The sequence below is a fragment of the Homarus americanus genome, unplaced genomic scaffold, assembly GCF_018991925.1.
Source record: "Homarus americanus isolate GMGI-L3 unplaced genomic scaffold, GMGI_Hamer_2.0 scaffold2539, whole genome shotgun sequence".
Classification (NCBI taxonomy): Eukaryota; Metazoa; Arthropoda; class Malacostraca; order Decapoda; family Nephropidae; genus Homarus; species Homarus americanus.
Window position 1 is genome coordinate 8,882,668 of NW_024725489.1, and position 22,226 is coordinate 8,904,893.

Consider the following 22,226-nt stretch of genomic DNA (forward strand, 5'->3'; position numbering starts at 1 on the left):
GTGTGGAGGGGTACATTTAGTGCGGGATGGGCGGCGGCAGCGTCTTTCAGTTGTTGGCGCTTGTCTGCCTCGGTTTGCAGCAGGGCTAACTCGAAAGTATTGACACCTTCTCGTATGGTGCTTCTCCAAGCGTCATGGTATGGAGTAATCGTCTCCCAGGTGAGGGGGTCGATTTGGCACTTTTTCAGGTTTGTCCTAAGACTATCCTTATTATACCTTTTCAGTTGACCGCCGGCGTTACGTTTGCTATTCGTTAGGTGACTGTAAAGTAGCTGCTTTGGCAGTCTACTGTCGTCCATGTGGGTAACATGGCCAGTCCAGTGTAATTGTTCATGGATAATTGTAGCCTCGATGCTCCTACAGTTGGTGTCATTGAGAAAACTGGCATTTGTTCTCTTCTCTTCCCAGCGAACTCGAACAATGAAACATAGGATACTTTGGTGAAAGTTTTCAAGTGCCTTGAGGTGCCTCCTGTACGTGACGCATGTCTTGCTGCCATATAGAAAGGTGGGGAGGACCACTGCTCGTTATACTTGCAACTTTGTAGATAATTTCAGCTCCCTACAGCTGAAGACAAAGGTATGGAGTCTGTCAAAGGCTTGAGATGCACATCTGATCCGATGTTGAATCTCTTCATCAATGTCCGCTGTGGTGGACTGGTGAGAGCTGAGATACTGAAAGTGGGTAGTATCATTAAGCTGGATGGATGGTGGAGGTGTGGCTGAACCAGTGGCAGACTGAAAGAGTATCTGAGTCTTACGTACACTCACCTCAAGGCCGAAGTGTGCATCTGCTGCTGACACCTTTGTTCCTGCCCGGAGTCGTCTTATGTTGAAAAGACCCTTCATCCGGTACTGAAGTCCACCCTGCCAGCTAAATTGGCACTCGCACAAATAAGGAAGGCAGCCAAGAAAATGGAAAAGAAAGTTGGTGTCAGTACACATCCTTGTTTTACTCCCGTTTGGATAGGGAAGCACTCAGACAGGGTGCCATTGTGCAGGACACTGCCGTTCATGCCATCGTGCAGTTGCCTCACAATGGGGATGAATTTTGGTGGGCCCCTAAACCGGTTAAGGGTCCGCCAGAGGGCTTCCCTGTTGATCGAGTAAAAAGGCCTTGGTTAGGTCGATGAAAGCCATGTACAGGTCACGACGCCGTTCTCTGCACTTTTCCTGTATCTGCCGGGCAACAAAGATCATGTCAGTGGTGCCGCATGATGGTCGAAAGCCACAATGAGATTACTGGGAGGAAATTTTCCGCCTCAGGAAGAAGTCTGTTTAAGAAGACTCGGGAGATAATCTTGCCAACTACGGACAGTAGCGAGATCCCGCGTTAGTTACCACAGTCTGACTGGTCTCCCTTGTTCTTATAAATATTGACGATGGAGGCGTGGAGACGGCTAGTAAGCAGAGATCCTCCTACTTTATACACCTCGGCTGGGATTCCATCAGGCCCCGAGGCTTTGTTATTTTTCATCTGTTTGATGGCAGTGGCTACCTCATCCAGTGATGGAGGATAGCTGAGATGGGTCAGCTCTGCCTGCAGAGGGACCTACTAGGTAGTCAGGACATCCACATCGGTGTTTCGGTTGAGCAGCAAATGGTAGTGCTCTTTCTAGTGCTGACGGATGCCTCCTTCGTCTTTAATTAGGGAGTTACCATCGGATGAGCAGAGGGGGCTGTGCCATCAGTGATTTGGCCATAAATTTTTTTAGTTGAATTGAAAAATTCCCGCATATTGTGTTGATCTGTAAGTTTTTGCGTTTGAAATGCTTTATTTTTAAAACAGTCGTTCTTTAATTTTCGAAGTTCGCGCTGGGCCTCCGCTTTCTTCTTTAGTCCTAGACTGAGGATTGTTCTGCCAATCAGTTAAAGCAGCACGTTTATTATCGATGAGCGCATAGATTTCCGGGTCATTTTCATCAAACCACTCCTGGTATCTACAGGTTTTTGACATGACAGCGTCGAGAATACACCATTCGGCACTGGGATTTGGGTTTTCTGTTGTTGGGTTGTTTATCAGCCCATGTTCGAGCTCTTTGAAAGCATGTGCTACCGCTGGATCCTCCAGACTCTTAGTGATAAACCTCTTCTGGAGGCTTGTTGCCTTCGCCGCTTTGGGGCGAAGTGAAGTGAGAGCTTGGCTCTGGCGAGCTGATGATCAGTGTCGCAGTGGTCCGAGCGACGCTTGGCTCGGGTGATGAGGACACATCGGCGATCTCTTTCTCTGACAATGATGTAGTCAATGAGCTACCAGTGTTTAGATCATAGGTGTTGCCACGAACCCTTGAACTTGTCGGCCTGCCTAAGCAAGGTATTGGTGATAGTAAGGTTGTGTTCAGCACACTTGGTGAGGAGGAATGGGCTGTTGAGATTACACTTGCCTAGTCCATTTCCTCCTATGATTCCCTAACACACTCACAAACGCATACATACTCACATACACTCACACTAACACACTCACAAACGCATACATGCACTCATACACGCACACTTACACACAAACGCATACATACACACATACACCAACACATTCACAAATGCATACATACCCTCATACACGCACACTAACACACAAACGCATACATACACACATACACCCACACTAACATGCACACATACATACACTCACAAATGCACACATGCACACATACACCTAAATTAGGCTTATCAGACCTGACGCTTGAAGATGGTACTTATGCAGAGTCTGACCATGCCAAGGAAGAGGCGTTGAGCAAATTATTTTCCTTGGTGTTCACAAGAGAGGATGCGAACAATATTCCTGCGTTTGAGGAAAAACGGTTTGACACAGTGCAGCCCCACATTAGGTTCTCGCATAAGGTTATAAGAAATGAATTGTCAAAGCTAAAGATTTACAAGTCCCGGCCATGATATGGTGCACCCCAGAGTGATAAGAGAACTGTGTAACAAGCACGTGGAGCCCCTGAAGGTCCTGTTCTGTAAATGCCTGGATGATGGAAAATGGCTTATGTGAGTCATATATTCAAGAACGGCGATCTTCACTCCACGAATGATTATAGACCAGTGAGCCTTACCAGCATAGTGTGTAAAGTACTTGAGAGTATCATAAGAGATGCCATGATGGAACATCTACTACGAAACAACCTTGTAAAGGACTGCCAACACGGTTTCAGCCGGGACGCTCTAGCTTAGCACAATTACTCAGGGTCCTGGATGTTTGGACTCAAATTCTAGAACATGGCGGAAAAATCGACAATATATACCTAGATTTTGCCAAGGCTTTCGACATTGTACTCCATGAATGGCTAAGAATTAAACTGTAAGGGTACGGGATTCAGAGAAATGTCCTAGCGTCGATCGGAGACTTTATCCATGACTGCAAGCAGTGTGTGTGGTGATTAATGGCACGAAATCGCCATGTGTACCAATGACAAGCAGGGTCCTTCGTAAATGACTCCTCTATACAAATGTTTGGTGACGATGCCAAGTTAAACTTGGAAATTAAGAACCAAACAGACTGTGAAGAAGAACTGCGAAAGATCTCTATGAGATTCATGAATGGTCGAAGAAATGGCTGCTAAGATTCAATGTCACGAAGAGCAAGAGGATGCACCTGGGGTGTACCAACAGTAAGGAGGCGTATCACATGTCCCAACAGGACCTGGATGCGTATGTCGACAAAGAACTTAAGTTCTCGGGCCACTGTGAGAAAAGGGTGAATCAAGCAACGAAACTAGGTCTTGTAAGAGGGTCGCTTAGACATCTGAATTGGTCCGTCGCTCGTCACGATCTTTAAAAGCGAGGTGCTTCCCGTCTGGAGTACTGTCACCCCGTTTGGTCCCTGAGATATACTAGAGACTTTCGATTAATTGAAAATGTCGATAGGGGTGCCACTGGTACCTGCACTCTGGCACCTCAACTACCTGGAGCTGGCGGATGCCCGCCCCACATGGAGTCACAGCGCAAAGTTGACGAAGCCACAAGTTCAGAAAACAGTGAAGGCAAACTTTTTCGGAGTGCAAATTGTGAACTCTTGGAACAATCTGCCAGAGAGTTTTTTTTTTTCGGGATTAGCCCACCCGGGCACAGGTTACTGACCCACATCAGGGCCTGGGGGCGAAAATATAATAATATAATAATAATAATAATAATAATAATAATAATAATAATAATAATAATAATAATAATAATAATAATAATAATAATAATAATAATAATAATAATAATAATAATAACTATTATTATTATTATAATAATAATTAATAAATATTAATAACAAAATACTAAAAAAAAAAAAATATTAAACATAATCATAAATAAATACAAAATCGAAAAAAATAAATCAAGAATGAGAAATGATAAACATTATGTATGTTGTATTGCCAAAGTAAGAGAAACAATTGAAACCCTGCAATCTTGTGTAAATGAAGCAGAAAGTCAGATCAGCAACCTGAGACTTGGTCACAATTTTCGTGATGCCATATGGCAGCAGGGTCTATCATTAGACAACACATTATGCTTCCAATATCTTCCCAAGCGGTAGTACCTCCCTGTTTGATAGCTGCCTACTACCTACTACCTACAGCACAGAATGTGAGCTCTTTCAAGGCCAGACTTGACCAAAACTGGAGCAGGTTCAAATACATTCAGGAGTCAGTTCATGCCCAGTACTTGCCAACAGTGCACAACTCTCTTATTACTCTGGGCTGCACCATATCTGGGCCGAGATTCTTATGAACCTTTAGCTTCGACAATTTATTTCTTATGCCCTCTTCTGAGAACACAATGTGGGTCAGCACTGTGTCAAACCGTCTTTCCTCAAACGCAAGAAGATTGTTTGCATCCTTTCTTGTGAACACCGAGGAAGATAATCTGTTCAACGCTTCCTCTTTGTCCTGGTCATAAGTTGCGTAACTACAATCTTCACACCTCAGGTCCGATACGCCTACTTGCGTTTTTATTTTCGACTTTGCATCGTGGTAAAAAGCCTTAGGATTTGACTTTAGCTAGCTTGCAATCTGTCTCTGGAACTCTGACTTTGCTTGGTTCCTAGGTCTAGCATACATCCTCCTGTCCTGCTTATTATTTGACCTAACCCATGTCTCGAAATTCTGAGTGTATATGAGAGCCAGGTGGGGTATTAGAGTGGCAAGTGGGTGTTTGAGAGGGCCAGGTGGGTGTAAAAGAGGGCCAGGTGGGAGTATAAGAGGGCCAGGTGGGTGTATATGAGAGCTAGGTGGGGTGTTTAAGTGAGCCAGGTGGGGTTGTTGGAGCACCAGGTGGGGATGTTGGAGCACCAGGTGGGGTTGCTGGAGCACCAGGTGGGGTTGTTGGAACACCAGGTGGGGTTGTTGGAGCACCAGGTGGGGTTGTTGGAGCACCAGGTGGGGTTGTTAGAGCACCAGGTGGGGTTGTTGGAGCACAAAGTGTGGTTGTTGGGTCACCAGGTGGGGTCGTTGGGGTACAAGGTGGAGTTGTTGGGGCACCAGGTGGGGTTGTTGGAGTACAAGGTGGGGTTGTTGGAGCACCAGGTGGGGTTGTTGGAGCACCAGGTGGGGTTGTTAGAGCACCAGGTGGGGTTGTTGGAGCACAAAGTGTGGTTGTTGGGTCACCAGGTGGGGTCGTTGGGGTACAAGGTGGAGTTGTTGGGGCACCAGGTGGGGTTGTTGGAGTACAAGGTGGGGTTGTTGGGGCACCAGGTGTAATAACACTTAAACATTAGGCCAAAAGAAGAGGTCATATGTTGTAAACTTTATTACACCCAACTATTTAATATTATAGCCAACATATAAATTGTATTTAATATACTATATACTGATGTTAACAAGTTCATAAGTGTGGTCAACGTCTATATAACTATATAAAAATAAAAATAATAGTAGTAATAATAAAATTAATGATAATAATGATAATATTAATACTACTAATAATAGTACTACCACAAATAATAATATACTCTATACTGATCGTAACACGTTAACAAGTGACATCTCCAAAAGTTTAAAGATCTACTTAATGATATCAATGGTTGGACAGTTCCTCTAGTTTTAGTAGCAGCCATCTACGAGTCTTCCATATAAGAAAGAGATGAAGAGGCTATTGTCTTCTCAATATATATATATATATATATATATATATATATATATATATATATATATATATATATATATATATATATATATATATATATATATATATATATATATATCATGTAGATCCACAATGAAAACGTGGATTAGATAAATCTTGATAAAATCACCCAGGGAAACAGGAAACGATGGAGCACCTTAGCTTTCGTCTTTATTCAAGACATCTTCAGAGGCAACTTCAGTTGCCTCCCCGTGTGATTTTATAATATACTGTATATATATATATATATATATATATATATATATATATATATATAACATCTAATGAGTGGTGTCACAGGAAGTCCTAACTTCTTAGCCTGTGTCGTAATTATCAGTGAACGGATCTGATGCCACAATTTATTTTTCGCTGCCAGTTGACACGTGTAGAACAATACAGAAATAGCTTGACCACACTCGCTCATGAATGTGCCAATTTTCAGCCCTGTTTTCAATCTTAAGATAATGGATATATTTTCATTAAGCGAAATAGATTAAGTTAAATCTGTCCAAGGTGATTCAGCATCAATTAAACAAGGTTCAGGAGAGCTTTGTGTTTTAAACTAAAAATTAATCCCATACTAGGCCTAACCAAACTTGTCCTGTTGGAATGTTCTACTGTACTGCGCTAACCAGTGTGTAGTGTCACATACTAACCAGTCTATGGGTATCACAATAACCATTGTGTAGGTGTCACACACGAATCAGTGTGTGCGTGTCACATACTAACAAGTGTGCAGGTGTTACTTAGACACTAACCAGTATATGGAAGTCACACATTAATTAGTGTGTAGGTATCACAAACTAACCAGTGTGTAGGTGTCACACACTAACCAGTGTGTAGGTGTCACACACTAGCCAATGTGTGGACGTCACACACTAACTAGTGTGTGGGCGTCACACACTAACCAGTGTGGGAGCGTCACACACTATCCAGTGTGAGTGTCATACATTAACCAGTGTGTGGGCGTCACACACTAACCAGTGTGTAGGTGTCACACACTAGCCAATGTGTAGGTGTCACAGAATAGCCAGTGTGTTGGTATCACACCCTAACTAGTGTGTAGGTGTCACACACTATCCAGTGTGTGGGTGTCATACTCTTATCATTTTGTAGGTATCACACACTAACTAGTGTGTGGGTGTCACACACTAACCAGTGTGGGGGCGTCACACACTAACCAGTGTGTGGGTGTCACACACTAACCAGTGTGTGGGTGTCACACACTAACCAGTGTGTGGGTGTCACACACTATCTAGTGTGTGGGTGTCACACACTAACCAGTGTGTGGGTGTCACACACTAACCAGTGTGTGGGTGTCACACACTAACCAGTGTGTGGGTGTCACACGCTAACCAGTGTGTGGGTGTCACACACTAACCAGTGTGGGGGCGTCACACACTAACCAGTGTGTGGGTGTCACACACTAACCAGTGTGTGCGTGTCACACACTAACCAGTGTGTGGGTGTCATACTCTTATCATTTTGTAGGTGTCACACACTGACTAGTGTGTGGGTGTCACACACTAACCAGTGTGGGGGCGTCACACACTAACCAGTGTGTGGGTGTCACACACTAACCAGTGTGTGGGTGTCACACACTAACCAGTGTGGGGGCGTCACACACTAACCAGTGTGTGGGTGTCACACACTAACCAGTGTGTGGGTGTCACACACTAACCAGTGTGTGGGTGTCACACACTAACCAGTGTGTGGGTGTCACACACTATCCAGTGTGTGGGTGTCACACACTAACCAGTGTGTGGGTGTCACACACTAATCATTTTGTAGGTGTCACACACTAACCAGTGTGTGGTTGTCATACTATCTAGTGTGTGGGGATCACACACTAACCAGTGTGTGGGCGTCACACACTAATCAGTGTGTGGGCGTCACACACTAACCAGTGTGTGGGCGTCACACACTATCCAGTGTATGTGTGTGTCACACTAACCATTTTGTAGCTGTCACACACTATCCATTGTGTGGGTATCACACACTATCTAGTGTGTCGGTGTCACACACTAACCAGCGTGTGGGTGTCACACACTAACCAGTGTGTAGGTGTCACACACTAACTAGTTTATGGGTGTCACACACACACACACTATTAGGTTAAGCCCCACCCTCACCAGCACCTTTTATTGCCTTTACTCTTTACGGCGCTCTATTGAAACTGTCTTCGATAATAAAGTCACCTAGGCTCTTTATACAAATAATTTAAATATAAGTTACGGCAAAAGCTCCTCAAATGTATCTCTTAGTTTTGCTAGCCCTTTCGCCTCAGGTGTCGCCTCCATCTTTGTATACAACACACTGACCGTATCAGAACTTTACAAATAGATAGATAGATAGAGTGTTGGCCAAATGACTGTCAGGGGGACAGAATGTTGGCCAAATGAGTGTTAGGGGGACAGACTGGGAGAAGGAATGAGTACACAGAACAGAGAGGACAGCACTACTGTACACTTTAATGCATTTCACTTTCCAAAGTTTCTTTATTATTTTTTTCAGTGGCGGAGCGGATACAGCACTCGCCTTTTGCCTTATAGGTCGCTGTTTTGATCCCACAACACTCTCTTCCCATTCACTCTGCTGTTAATGGTCACACAACCTAACGTAACTTTATGAATTAGGGAAGTAAGAGCAGTCGATTATTATAGTCTCGGCTACGCTTCACTCTTGTATTACCAAGAGTTAAGTAAATACTCTACGATATCCTCAGTTACTAAAGAGCCGTAATCCCAGTTAACTGTTATATTAGGTAATTCACCGTTAGTTAGTAAACTTTGTGAGATAAGTAAACAGTCTGTTGTTTTAGTAGACAGTTTGTTGTGTAGTAGGCAGTTTGTTGTGTTAGTAGACAGTTAGTTGTGTTAGTAGACAGTTTGTTGTGTTAGTAGTCAGGTTGTTGTGCTAGTAGACAGTTGTGTTAGTAGACAGTTTGTTGTGTTAGTAGACAGTTAGATGTGTTATTAGACAGCTAGTTCTGTTAGTAGACAGTTAGTTATGTTAGTATACAGTTTATTATGTTAGTAGACAGTTAGATGTGTTAGTAGTCAGTTTGTTGTGTTAATAGACAGTTAGATGTGTTAGTAGTCAGTTTGTTGTATTATTAGACAGTTAGTTGTGTTAGTTGACAGTTTGTTGTGTTAGTAGTCAGATGTGTTAGTAGACAGTTTTTTGTGTTAGTAGACAGTTTGTTATGTTACTAGGCAGTTTGTTGTGTTAGTAGACAGTTTGATGTGTTATTAGACAGTTATTTGTGATAGCAGACAGTTTGTTGTGTTAGTAAACAGTTTGTTGTGTTAGTAGATAGTTAGATGTGCTAGTAGACAGTTAGTTTTGTTAGTAGACTGTTAGATGTGTTAGTAGACAGTTTGTTGTGTTAGTAGATAGTTTGTTGTGTTAGTAAACAGTTTGTTGTGTAGTAGACAGTTTATTGTGTTAGTAGACAGTTTGTTGTGCTAGTAGTCAGTTTGTTGTGTTAGTAGACAGTTTGTTGTGTTAATAGACAGTTTGTTGTGTCAGTAGACAGTTTGTTATGTTAGTAGACAGTTTGTTGTGCTAGTAGTCAGTTTGTTGTGTTAGTAGACAGTTTGTTGTGCTAGTAGTCAGTTTGTTGTGTTAGTAGACAGTTTGTTGTGTTAGTAGACAGTTTGTTGTAGTCAGTTTGTTGTGTTAGTAGACAGTTTGTTGTGTTAGTAGACAGTTTGTTGTGCTAGTAGTCAGTTTGTTGTGTTAGTAGACAGTTTGTTGTGCTAGTAGTCAGTTTGTTGTGTTAGTAGACAGTTTGTTGTGTTAGTAGACAGTTTGTTGTGTAGTAGACAGTTTATTGTGTTAGTAGACAGTTTGTTGTGCTAGTAGTCAGTTTGTTGTGTTAGTAGACAGTTTGTTGTGTTAATAGACAGTTTGTTGTGTTAGTAGACAGTTTGTTGTGTTAGTAGACAGTTTGTTGTGCTAGTAGTCAGTTTGTTGTGTTAGTAGACAGTTTGTTGTGCTAGTAGTCAGTTTGTTGTGTTAGTAGACAGTTTGTTGTGTTAGTAGACAGTTTGTTGTGCTAGTAGTCAGTTTGTTGTGTTAGTAGACAGTTTGTTGTGCTAGTAGTCAGTTTGTTGTGTTAGTAGACAGTTTGTTATGTTTAGTAGACAGTTTGTTGTGCTAGTAGTCAGTTTGTTGTGTTAGTAGACAGTTTGTTGTGCTAGTAGTCAGTTTGTTGTGTTAGTAGACAGTTTGTTGTGTTAGTAGACAGTTTGTTGTGCTAGTAGTCAGTTTGTTGTGTTAGTAGACAGTTTGTTGTGTTAGTAAACAGTTTGTTGTGTTAGTAGACAGTTTGTTGTGCTAGTAGTCAGTTTGTTGTTAGTAGACAGTTTGTTGTGTTAGTAGACAATTTGTTGTTGTTAGTAGGCAGTTTGTTGTGTTTAGTAGACAGTTTGTTGTGTTAGTAGACAGTTAGGTGTGTTAGTAGACAGTTTGTTGTGTTAGGAACCAAGTTTTTCTCAGAACATAGCTTCAAGAGGTCATCAACTGTTCAGTATTAGTAGAGAGTAAAGTCCACCATGTGAGGCTGGGAGAGTGGGAAGCTCTTTCTGATCGCCAGACATTTATCACGGTCAATGTAAATGGAATTGGTCTTAACGCCCAGGTCATGGTCAAGCCGGGCACGGATTTGCGCCAGGCGATGTAACGAGTTTTCTGCCTCTGACAGCTTGTGGCGCAGTGACTCTACACTCTCGCTCAGTTCCTGTACTTCACGGACCATCCTTAAAGAAAAAAAATATTAGTAGCATAATAAGTGGTAGTAATTTAGTATTCATTTATACCTCTAGAAGTATTTAGTTATAGTAGCAGTACTGGTAGTAGGAGGAGAAGAAGGAAGAGAAAAAATGAAGGGACGTACAGGAGGAGTAGGGAGAGGAACAAGAAGAAAAGGAAGTAGACGAGGAGGAAGAAGGGAAAGTAAAATATAGGAAGGATAAAGAGATTAGTAAGAGAAACTTAACAGATAACTAAAGTAGGCGACACTTAGAAACTGAAAGAAATAATTACTTGGAGGAATTTAATAAAAAAAAAACACTTAGAAAGAAAAGAGTGATAAAAATATATATCCCCCTCCCTACAGTATGCCACTACTATCCTTCATCACACAAAAGTCTATTATATAAGGTATTCTCTTATAATATTGTGTGATGTATATAGCCTTCTCTTTAAAAATTAACGGCCGATTTCTCTGTAATATTTGATTTATAGATAAATAGGAAATGATTGAATGAAACTGTTTTATAGAAGACTAACTGAAATAATTTGAGAATATGTTGGAATTCCCCGCCACAGTTTGGTGGTTTAATATCTAAAATCTCTATCCTTATGCAGTGAATATCCTTACAAAACCTCCTTTACCTTTCTTGATTTATGCATGAGGAAGTTGGTGTATGTAATTCTACCTGTATGTGGAACCGAGTTATTTGCAACTGACGTGGTAGATAAGTGTAGCCGCAGAGTTTTGTCTCCAGTAACAATTCATATGGAAAACACAAGCAGGACTGAAGTAGGCAAGGAAATCGGAGGTGCCATCATGGCTCTCCAAATGATCGTCTCGGCAACCGTGAAGTGTGCACAGAAAAATGATAGCTAGGTTGATTTCCCATTATGCAGCAACTGGCTCCAGCCTTTCATGGGGTACGCTGTCGAAAGCCTTGGCGTAATGTTGGTATATATTGTCGATATTGCCACCCTGTTCCAGGATTTGGGTCTAAACATCCAGTACCTTGAGTAATTGTGTTAAGCGGGAGCGTCCCGGCATAAAACCGTGTTGGCAGGCTTTTACAAGGTTGTTTTGTACTAGATGTTCCATCATGGCATCTCTTATGATGCTCTCAAGTACTGTACATATTATGCTGGTCAGGATCACTGGTCTATAATTATTCGTGGAGTGACGATCGCCCTTCTTGAAGATAGGACTCACATAACCCATTTTCCAATCACTGGGGACATTTTGCTCATCCAGGCATTTGCAGAACAGGATCTTCAGGGGCTCAGAAAGCTCGTTGCACAACTCTCTTAACACTCAGGTATGCCGGGACTCTTATGAACCTTTAGCGTTAACAATTTATTACACAATGTGGGTCAGTGCTGTGTCAAACCGTCTGTCCTCAAACGCAGGGAGATTGTTCGCATCCTCTCTTGTGAACAACGAGGAAAATAATTTGTTCAACGCCTCCGCCTTGTCGTGGCCTGGTTCTTGGATCTGACATACTTCCTCCTGTCTTGTTCGTCATTTAACCGAACCCACATCTCGAATTTCTGAGTTTTCTTCTTAACTTTGTCGACCGCTGCATGGTTCACATGCAGCGGTGTCCTTGTGTTCCCGGAGGCACTGGATTTGGCCTTGGGTATATATTTCTCGACCAAATGGTTCTCTTTACTGGCTATAATATTCAGTGTAGTGTCTGCGTTCTTATACCTTAGTGAGTCAGGCCAGTGGATACCCCTCATCTCCTCCCTCATCTCGCCGTAAATTCCCTTGTAATATTTACACCTTGGCCTGGTTTTGTCACTTAACCAAATAACAGTTAAATCTGAAAGACAATGTTACGTTGGCGTGGTTTCATTTCTCTAGTCGATATCGCCATAGTTAAAGTCCACCATGACAAGGAGGTGACTAGGTGTTGAGCGCCGTTACGTTGTCAATTCAGGCTCTTAAGTTCCTCTGAATTATTATGCTACAGTTTGGGGATCTGTAGATGCACCCGACAATAAGTTATTCTCTCACCTTTATTTTAATTTTACACCACTTGGATTCTTCAAAAAGATCCTCTTCCTGTACCCTCACTTGGCTGGCTCTCAGGTCTTGCGTAGCATAAATAACCAAACCTCTCTTGTAAGTTTCTTGAGAAAGGTTCGTAAATGAGGCATATCCAGTAATACTGAACTCACGTTCCTCCAGGTCGATTTTCCTGTTCTTCTGTTCTTGTACAACAGCTTTACAACACCTACTCTATCGGGTTGATGTACCATCAGTAGTGTTTCAAACTCCGCTTTCTTATCAAGGAACCTGTCAATATTAGTGTACAGTACGTGATTTTCAAGCCGGAATTTGTTTTCGGTAATGTCTCTGATCTTGGTAGTAACTCAGGTCCCACTCCATTTTCAACAGCTGCAGCGTTTGCTAAATCCATTGTATTTTGTGAGGTGTGGTCAGCAATGGTAAGGATTCCTGTAACTGTAACCTACTCAGTTGTATATGTGTCCTGAGCTGATCACATGTGCTGATTGAGGGTCGCAACTTTATTTACTGGCGACTGGAACCAAGTAGTGCAAGGATGCTATTAGTTCCGGTGCTATTGGAGGTGTACTATTGGTGCTATTACTAGAGTCCTAGTGGTAATTAGGAGATAATCACTCAGAAGCACTAACAAGTTTGGCGCCATAGCAAGTGATCTCTGCAATGCCGTCGCCGCCCTTGTAAGAAAGCTAACAACCTCGTGCGGCCATCACCTTCATGCTCTGACGGTCTGCCGCCTCATTCCCCTGGATAAAAATCCAGGATGTAGGCCTATAGGAGTGGGATAAGTGCTGAGGCGGCTCATTGGAAAATGCATAATGGAGGTGGTAAAGATTGATGTCAAGGCAGCTGAAGGGAACTTGCAAGTTTTTTGTGGCTTACGATGACGCCCTTACAGGTGCAAGAAAAGTGATGTCATCACGTGGTCCATAAATAGGGTACCACCCAAATACCAGCAAGTCCTTCCTCATTATGAAGCCAGAACACGATGACCGGGCAGTGGAGGTGCTCTGTGGAAATTAGGGCAAAATAACAAAGGATGGCCAAAGATACCTAGGAGCAATAATCGGCACGATGGACTTCAAGATCCGAGTTCGTAACGGGAAAGGTGAATGAGTGAGTTAGGGAAAGCCAAGCTCTGTCTGATATTGCTAAAACAGAGTCACATGCGGCTTTTGCGGCATTCACCCATGGAGTCAAGCATCGCTGGAACTACCTGATGCGCACTATCCCTGATGTCGGACCCTCCCCTCCGCCCTCTGGAAGAAGCCATCAATGTCGCATTTATCCCAACATTAGTGAAAACCCTTATTTACCCATAGCAGAAAGGTCACTCCTTGCACTCCCACCGAGACTAGGAGGAATGGAATTGACTAATCCAGTGGAGCTTGCCCGTACAAAGCATCAGAACTGTCAAGCTGACGGCAGCTCTCAATGAGCACATAGATCAGAATGCAGCAAGTCAGGTGGATACCAACGAACTAAACAAGATTCGATGGTCTATTAAGACAGAGTGGCAGCACACCCAAAGTGATAAACTGCAACAACTGTTGCAACAATTGCCAAAGAACGTGAAAAGAAAAGTAGCTATAGCGCAGGAAGTGGGCGCCTCAAATTGGTTAACAAAGTTACCGGTGAGGGCAAAACGCTTCATCCTTCATGAACAAAAATTCACAGATGCCATTGCTCTAAGGTACGGTAGGGCAGTAGAAGGTTTGCCCTCCCAATGCGTGTGCGGCTCATCTTGTGACATCAATCACGCCATGGTGTGCAAGGAAGGGGGTTTCATATGCATGAGGCATGACGAGGTATGGGATCTAACAGCAAATCTACTGAGGGAAATCTGCCACGACGTAATGGTGGAACCACCCCTCCTTCCATTGGACGGTGAGAATCTCCGTCACATGACTAAAAACACATCCAAAGAAGCCCGTGTGGACGTCAGTGGTCGAGGATTCTGGACGCGGGGACAGCGAGCTTTTTTTGATATAAGGACTATTGATCCCATGGCCACATGTCACCGCAACCTAGCTCTCGATGCTGTACATAGGAGAAACGAGAACGACAAGATTAGAGAATATGGGGAGAGAATTCAGAACGTTGATCAAGGCAGCTTCACTCCTCTGGTGTTCACAACCTCTGGTGGGATAGGATCAAGTGCAAGATGCTTTTACGCCAGACTCGCGGAGGTGCTATCCGAACAGAAGCAGCAGCCCAGAAGTTATGTTACAACCTGGATGAGATGTCGACTGTCCTTTTCTCTCCTTAGGTCTGCTTTTCTCTGCCTGAGGGGAACGAGAGCATCGGCCCCAAAGCCGACAACAGTTGCAGATATTGACTATGAGGCAACAGTCACTGAATGCCGCCTAGATCTGCTGCTCAACTAATTCAACACAGCAAGGATAGCTACTTATGTATTAGAATATTTGACATTAAGGTTATAAAATGGCGGCGAAGGTGTGGCTATTGGGGGAGGATGGAGGCCATTTTTTTTTGTAAGAAGTAGTAGTAAGAATCCATGATGTAGGCCTATAGGGGTGGGGGAAGTGCTGAGGCGGATCATCTGAAAATGCATAATGGAGATGGTAAAGGATGATGTCAGGGCAGAAGCAGGGAACCTGCAAGTTGGTGCTGGCCACCAGGCTGGAGGGGAAGCTGCCATTCACGCCATAAGAATGATATATGAGCAGCGGGATTGTGAGGCCGTTCTCCTGGTGGACGCTTCAAACGCATTCAACATATTTAACCGCAAGGCCGCACTGCACAACATCAAGATCAAGTGTGCAAGCTTAGTATGTTGAAAACTCACATAGGAATCCATCAGACCATTATATAGGAAAACAACAAGACTCTAAGAGGTGATACCATTATACAGTCAACCGAGGGAATAACGCAGGGAGTTACCTGTTGCAATGGCAATGTGCGCAATAGGCCTATCCGTGCTCCAAGACAAAATAACATTTGAAACAACTGAGGTCAAGAAACTGGCGTTTGCTGACGACCTTACAAGAGCAGGAAAAGTGGAGGACACCAAAAAGTAGTGGGACCTGGTAACATCACGAGGCCCACAAATAGGGTACCACCCAAACGCCAGCAAGTCCTTCCTCATTGTGAAGCCAGAACATTATGAACGGGCAATGGAGGTGTTCGGTGGAAGTGAGGTCAAAATAACAAAGGATGGGTAAAGACACCTAGGCGCAGTAATCGGCACGACGGACTTCAAGACCGAGTTCGTAACGGGAAAGGTGAATGAGTGAGTTAGCGAAATCTAAGCTCTGTCTGATATTGCTAACACAGAGCCACATGCGGCTTTTGCGGCATTCACCCATGGAGTCAAGCATCGCTGGAACTACCTGATGCGCACTATCCCTGATATCGGGTCCCCCCCTCCGCCCTCTGGAAGAAACCATCAATGTCGCATTTATCCCACCATTAGTGAAAAACCCTTATTTAACCATAGCAGAAAGGTCACTCCTTGCACTCCTACCGAGACTAGGAGTAATGGAATTGACTAATCCAGTGGAGCTTGCCCGTACAAAGCATCAGAACTGTCAAGCTGACGGCAGCTCTCAATGAACACATAGATCAGAATGCAGCAAGTCAGGTGGATACCAACGAACTAAACAAGATTCGATGGTTTATTAAGACAGAGCGGCAGCACACCCAAAGTGATAAACTGCAACAACTGTTGCAACAATTGCCAGAAAACGTGAAAAGAAAAGTAGCTATAGCGCAGGAAGTAGGCGCCTCAAATTGGTTAACAAAGTTACCGATGAGGGCAAAAGGCTTCATCGTTCATAAACAAGAATTCACAGATGCCATTGCTCTAAGGTACGGAAGGGCAGTAGAAGGTTTGTCCTCCCAATGCGGGTGCGGCTCATCTTGCGACATCAATTACGCCATGGTGTATGACGAGGTATGGGATCTAACAGCAAATCCACTGAGGGAAATCTGCCACGACGTAATGGTGGAACCGCCCCTCCTTCCATTGGACGGTGAGAATCTCCGTCACAGGACTTCAAACACATCCAACGAAGCCCGTGTGGACGTCAGTGGTCGAGGATTCTGGACGAGGGGACAGCGAGCTTTTTTTGATATAAGGATTATTGATCCCATGGCCGCATGTCACCGCAACCTAGCCCTCGATGCTGTACCCAGGAGGAACGAGAACGACAAGATTAGAGAATATGGGGAGAGAATTCAGAACGTTGATCAAGGCAGCTTCACTCCTCTGGTGTTCACAACCTCTGGTGGGATAGGACCAAGTGCGAGATGCTTTTACGCCAGACTCGCGGAGGCGCTATCCGAACAGAAGCAGCAGCCCAGAAGTTATGTTACAACCTGGATGAGATGTCGACTATCCTTTTCTCTCCTTAGGTCTGCTTTTCTCTGCCTGAGGGAAACGAGAGCATCGGCCCAAAGCCAACAACAGTAGCAGATATTGACTATGAGGCAACAGTCACTGAATGCCGCATAGATCTGCTGCTCAACTAACTCAACACAGCAAGGATAGCTACTTATATATTAGAATATTTGACATTAAGGTTTTTAAATGGCGGCGAAGTTGTGGCTATTGGGGTGAGGATGGAGGCCATTTTTTTTTTTTGTGGGAAGTAGTAGTGAGAATCCATAATGTAGGCTTCTAGGGGTGGGGTAAGTGCTGAGGCGGATCATCGGAAAATGCATAATGGAGGTGGTGAAGGATGATGTCAGGGCAGAAGCAGGGAACCTGCAAGTTGGTGCTGGCCACCAGGCTGGAGGGGAAGCTGCCATTCACGTCATAAGAATGATATATGAGCAGCGGGATGGTGAGGCCGTTCTCCTGGTGGACGCTTCAAACGCATTCAACATATTTAACCGCAAGGCCGCACTGCACAACATCAAGATCAAGTGTCCAAGCTTTGCAATGTATGTTGAAAACTCACATAGGAATCCATCAGAGCATTATATAGGAAAACAAGACTCTAAGAGGTGATACCATCATACATTCAACCGAGGAAGAAACGCAGGGGGACCCTGTTGCAATGGCAATGTACGCAATAGGCCTATCCGTGCTGCAACACACAATAACGTTTGAAACAACTGAAGTCAAACAAGTGGCATACGCTGATGACCTTTCAGAAGCAGGAAAAGTAGAGGACATCAAAAAGTGGTGGGACCTGGTAACATAACGAGGCCCACAAATAGGGTACCACCCAAACGCCAGCAAGTCCTTCCTCATTGTGAAGCCAGAACATTATGAACGGGCAATGGAGGTGTTCGGTGGAAGTGAGGTCAAAATAACAAAGGATGGGTAAAGACACCTAGGCGCAGTAATCGGCACGACGGACTTCAAGACTGAGTAAGTAACGGGAAAGGAGAATGAGTGGGTTAGGGAAATCCATGCTCTGTCTGAGATTGCTAACACAGAGCCACATGCGGCTTTTGCGGCATTTACCCATGGAGTCAAGGATCGCTGGAACTACCTGATGCGCACTATCTTTGATATCGGACCCCTCCTCAGCTCTCTGGAAGAAGCTATCAGCGTCAATTTCATTCCCAAATCAGTGAAACTCCCTCAATTATCCCCAGCAGAAAGATGCACAACCACCGAGACTGGGAGGAATTGGACTGACCAATCCAGAGGAGATTGCTGCCAAAGAACATCAAAACTCAGTTAAGCTCACTGCAGCCCTCACGGACCACATAATACAGTAGCTCAGAACACAACAGGGGAGGTGGATACCATTGAAGTAAACAAGATTCGTAGGTCCATTACGACAGAACGACAGCACAGCCGAAGTGATAAGTTGCAGCAACTGTTGCTGCAAGTACCAGAGAATTTGAAAAAATAGTAGCTATAGCGCAGGTGGTGGGCGCCGCGAACTGGTTCACTACGTTACCGATAAGGGCAAGTGGTTTCAGTCTCAATAAACAAGAATTCACAGATGCCATTGCTCTAAGGTACGGTATGCTAGTAGAAGGTTTGCCCTCCCAATGCAGGTGTGGCTCTTCCTATGACGTCGATCACGCCATGGTGTGCAAGAAAGGGGTCTTCATATGTATGAGGCATGACGAGGTATGGGATCTAACAGCAAATCTACTGAGGGAAATCTGCCACGACGTAATGGTGGAACCGACCTTCCTTCCATTGGACAGTGAGAATTTCCAACATAGGACTTCAAACACATCCAACGAAGCCCATGTTGACTTCAGTGCTCGAGCATTATGGACGCCGGGACAGCGAGCCTTCTTCGACATGAGGATTGTTTGTCCAATGGCCGCATGTCACCGTAATTTAGCTCTCGATGCTGCACACAGGAGGAACGAGAACGACAAGATAAGGGCATTGGGGAGAGAATTCAGAACGTTGATGAAGGTAGCTTCACTCCTCTAGTGTTCACAACCTCTGGTGGGATGGTACCAAATGCAAGATGCTGCTACGCCAGACTCGCGAAGGTGAGATCCGAACAGAAGCAGCAGCCCAGAATTTATGTTACAGCCTGGATGAGATGTCGATTGTCCTTCTCTCTCCTTCGGTTAGCTTTGCTCTGCCTCATGGGAATGAGAGCATCGGCCCCAAAGCCGATTTTGACTAAGAGGCTACAGTCACTGAATTCCGCATAGATCTGCGGCTTAACTAACCCAACACAGCTAGGATAGCTACTTATGTATTAGGATATTTAATATTAAGGTAATAAAATGGCGGCGAAGGTGTGGCTATTGGGGGAGGCTGGAGGTCATCTAATAATAAAAAAAGTATTAGTAAGAAGTAGTAATAAGAAACAGAATGGGACTCTTGAGGATCTCCTATGTGAAGCAAGAACACTGCAGGAGAGACTAAAATTTACAGGTGACGGAAAGCAAAACACCGAGCTACATCCGAGCTCAGGTGGTCAGCAGGGAGGTGATGAGTAGAAACAGAAGCAAGAAAGGCATGTTCTCTATGGTGTGCAGCAACACCGGGTCGTAGTAGTAAAACCGGTTTTTGTATTTGATGATTTTGTTTTCTAAAGGAATATTATATTTAATAAATGTGTCAAGATCATTCGTTTCACTATTCTGGATCATTTTCATCCTAATAAATTAACCTGATACATTTACTTTACTTTAAATAAGCTATTTAGTGGTGTTGGTAAAAGGGTGGGAATACTGAATTTTCATAAGATTTCAAGTTAAAATTTCCCTAGCAAAAAATGAAAACTTTTCAAATCTGAAGATATCACATGATTCTGCACATAGAACTACATCATTAATACCATGGGCCGATTTTTCAAACTAAAAAAAAAAAATTCGCCTCCGTATGACACACCCTACTACTCTGGTGTTCACAACCTCTGGTGGGATGGGACCAAGTGCAAGATGCTTTTACGTTAGACTCGTAGGGGTGGTATCCGAACAGAAGCAGCAGCCCAGAAATTATGTTGCAGCCTGAATGAGATGTCGACAGTCCTTCTCTCTCTTTAGGTCGGATTTGCTCTGCCTCAGGGGAACGAGAGCATCGGCTCCAAAGCCGACCACAGTTGCAGATATTGACTATGAGGCAACAGTCACTGATTGCCTCATTGATATGCGGCTCAATTAATGCAACACAGCCAGGATAGCTGCTTATGTATTACGATATTTAATTTTAAGGTAATGAAATGGCGTAAAGGTGTAGCTGTTAGGGGAGGATGGAGGCCACGTTCTAAAAAAAGAGTAGTAAGAAGTAGTAGTAAGAAGCGTTATCCATGGCGTATGTACAATGGTGCATTTTGTTTGGCATATTGAAATATTTTTGGCATGTTACCCTCAACCTATGTAAATAGAAAATTTTTGTATAATTATATGTGATCAGGGCTGGTACTTGATGCACTCAAAATTTTCTGTGTCTATGTAAGTATTTTGCAGCTTAATGTGAGGGTTGTTTAATATTTGTGTTTGGTATGTTGTCCCCTGCAATATTTAGCTTTGTCAGTCGTCAGACGCTGGCAGGCCTTGGCAGTATTAGGACGTCTCAGCTTGTCAGTGGTGGATACCTTTTCAAATAGGGTTTAGTTGAGTATTATTTTCAATGCTGCTATATTATTTTTCATGGTGTGTAAGGTGCAATCATTTATTGTGTTGTAAGGTCCATTATTGTTTATACACGGTGCCAATAGTAGTTGTTTATTCAGGATCATCTTATTTAAATCTTTTGTAATTCGTATATTTCCAAACCTTCTCTCCTGAACTGTTGGGATTAAGAGAGGGCTGTGATTGAATCCATGACCAAGATGTGCTGAGTTGCCAATTTCTTTTTCTGTTGTTTTTTTGTTGTGCCATATGTGCCCTCATTAGTATATTAGTCTTTAACGTAATTCAAGTTGATAAGTTATGGCATAACACATCTAAGAATGAGTTAGGTTAAGACAAGCTAAACTAGGTATTGTTAGACAATAATAAGTCAAGATTGCTGGAAGGTGAATATACTCTACATTATTTATTACATTTCGTCCCATAAATGCAACCAGCTATTAAATTCTTCTTGTGCTGTTTTACAGAAATAAGACGTACCTGTGTTGCGGTGGATCCCTGCACAACTCCATCTCTGGCCGGTGGGTACGACCCTCCAGCCTCGTCTGTACTACCTTAAGCGGTGCAGACTTGTCCAAGATGGCCTTCTTCAGCATATCTATATGACGTTCCAAGTCGTTCATCTCCCTCTGTACCTGTGAAGGAGAAACAAGGAAAACGAACATGTTACTTGTAAGTGCTACCAACCTCTTGCCGGTTAAATCATCGTTTTGTACTTCCAAAACGGATCTCATTTTCCTAATAAATCTTTCATCGTTCTTTTATCCATTCACAGTTTGTCGTTACTAGGCAGCCTTGCTTACACCCAGCCTATTTCTCTCAGTTTGTCATTACTAGGCAGCCCTGCTTACACCCAGCCTATATCCTTTACTCTGTCATTACTACTCATGCTGGCCTCTACAACTCTTTATTTCCTAAATCTAAATTTGTCTAATTCAAAATCATTGCTGCGTGGTTCCTCTTGGTTTGATAGCTAAAGTACCTTTTATTACACCACCTTTGTTTAACCCTGACTTCCATTTATGCGCTTCACTCTACGTCTCTCAAGAAAAGGCAAATTCAAGCTTGGTTAAGGTTTCTACTGTATACTCAAGTTTCCTAATTTTCTTGACACCTTACTCCGAATGCTGTTTAGGGAATTGATATCCTAGTCCAGGGAAATTAGACAATTTTTATGCCGCTATCTTGAAAAAATGGGAGCCGTTCGCGGTTTTTCATGTTTTACTGTTGATTTTAGGGAGATGACACTTAATAACAAAATAAAAGAGCGTAACTTTTGCACATTATTATTCAGCTTT

The 22,226-nt window shown here is 43.4% G+C and overlaps 2 protein-coding genes across 2 annotated transcripts in view; both read right to left on the minus strand.

Annotated features, from left to right (window-relative positions):
- Positions 1–5,213: 5,213 nt before the first annotated feature.
- LOC121865133 (merozoite surface protein CMZ-8-like) lies at positions 5,214–6,792 on the minus strand. The gene is made up of 2 exons (XM_042364458.1): positions 6,767–6,792; positions 5,214–5,691 (listed from the first exon to the last, which is right to left on the minus strand). The coding sequence occupies exons 1-2, from the start codon at positions 6,790–6,792 to the stop codon at positions 5,214–5,216; spliced, it is 504 nt and encodes a 167-aa protein (XP_042220392.1).
- A 3,498-nt stretch (positions 6,793–10,290) lies between these two features.
- The window catches only part of LOC121865078 (tektin-3-like), a 76,092-nt gene continuing 64,156 nt past the window's right edge, over positions 10,291–22,226 (minus strand). The window contains exons 8-9 of the mRNA XM_042364412.1: positions 21,409–21,563; positions 10,291–10,873 (exon numbers count right to left, since the gene is read on the minus strand). Coding sequence (XP_042220346.1) covers positions 10,648–10,873; positions 21,409–21,563 — 381 coding nt within the window. The 3' untranslated portion in view covers positions 10,291–10,647. The remainder of the gene's footprint in view (positions 10,874–21,408; positions 21,564–22,226) is intronic.

Coding starts and splice junctions, on each gene's coding strand:
- LOC121865133 (XM_042364458.1), bottom strand. CDS start 6,792: ATGGTTATTGTGATACCCATAGACTG. Junction 5,692..6,766: donor ATTGTGATACCCATAGACTG/GTTAGTATGTGA, acceptor CTAATGTTTAAG/TGTTATTACACCTGGTGCCC.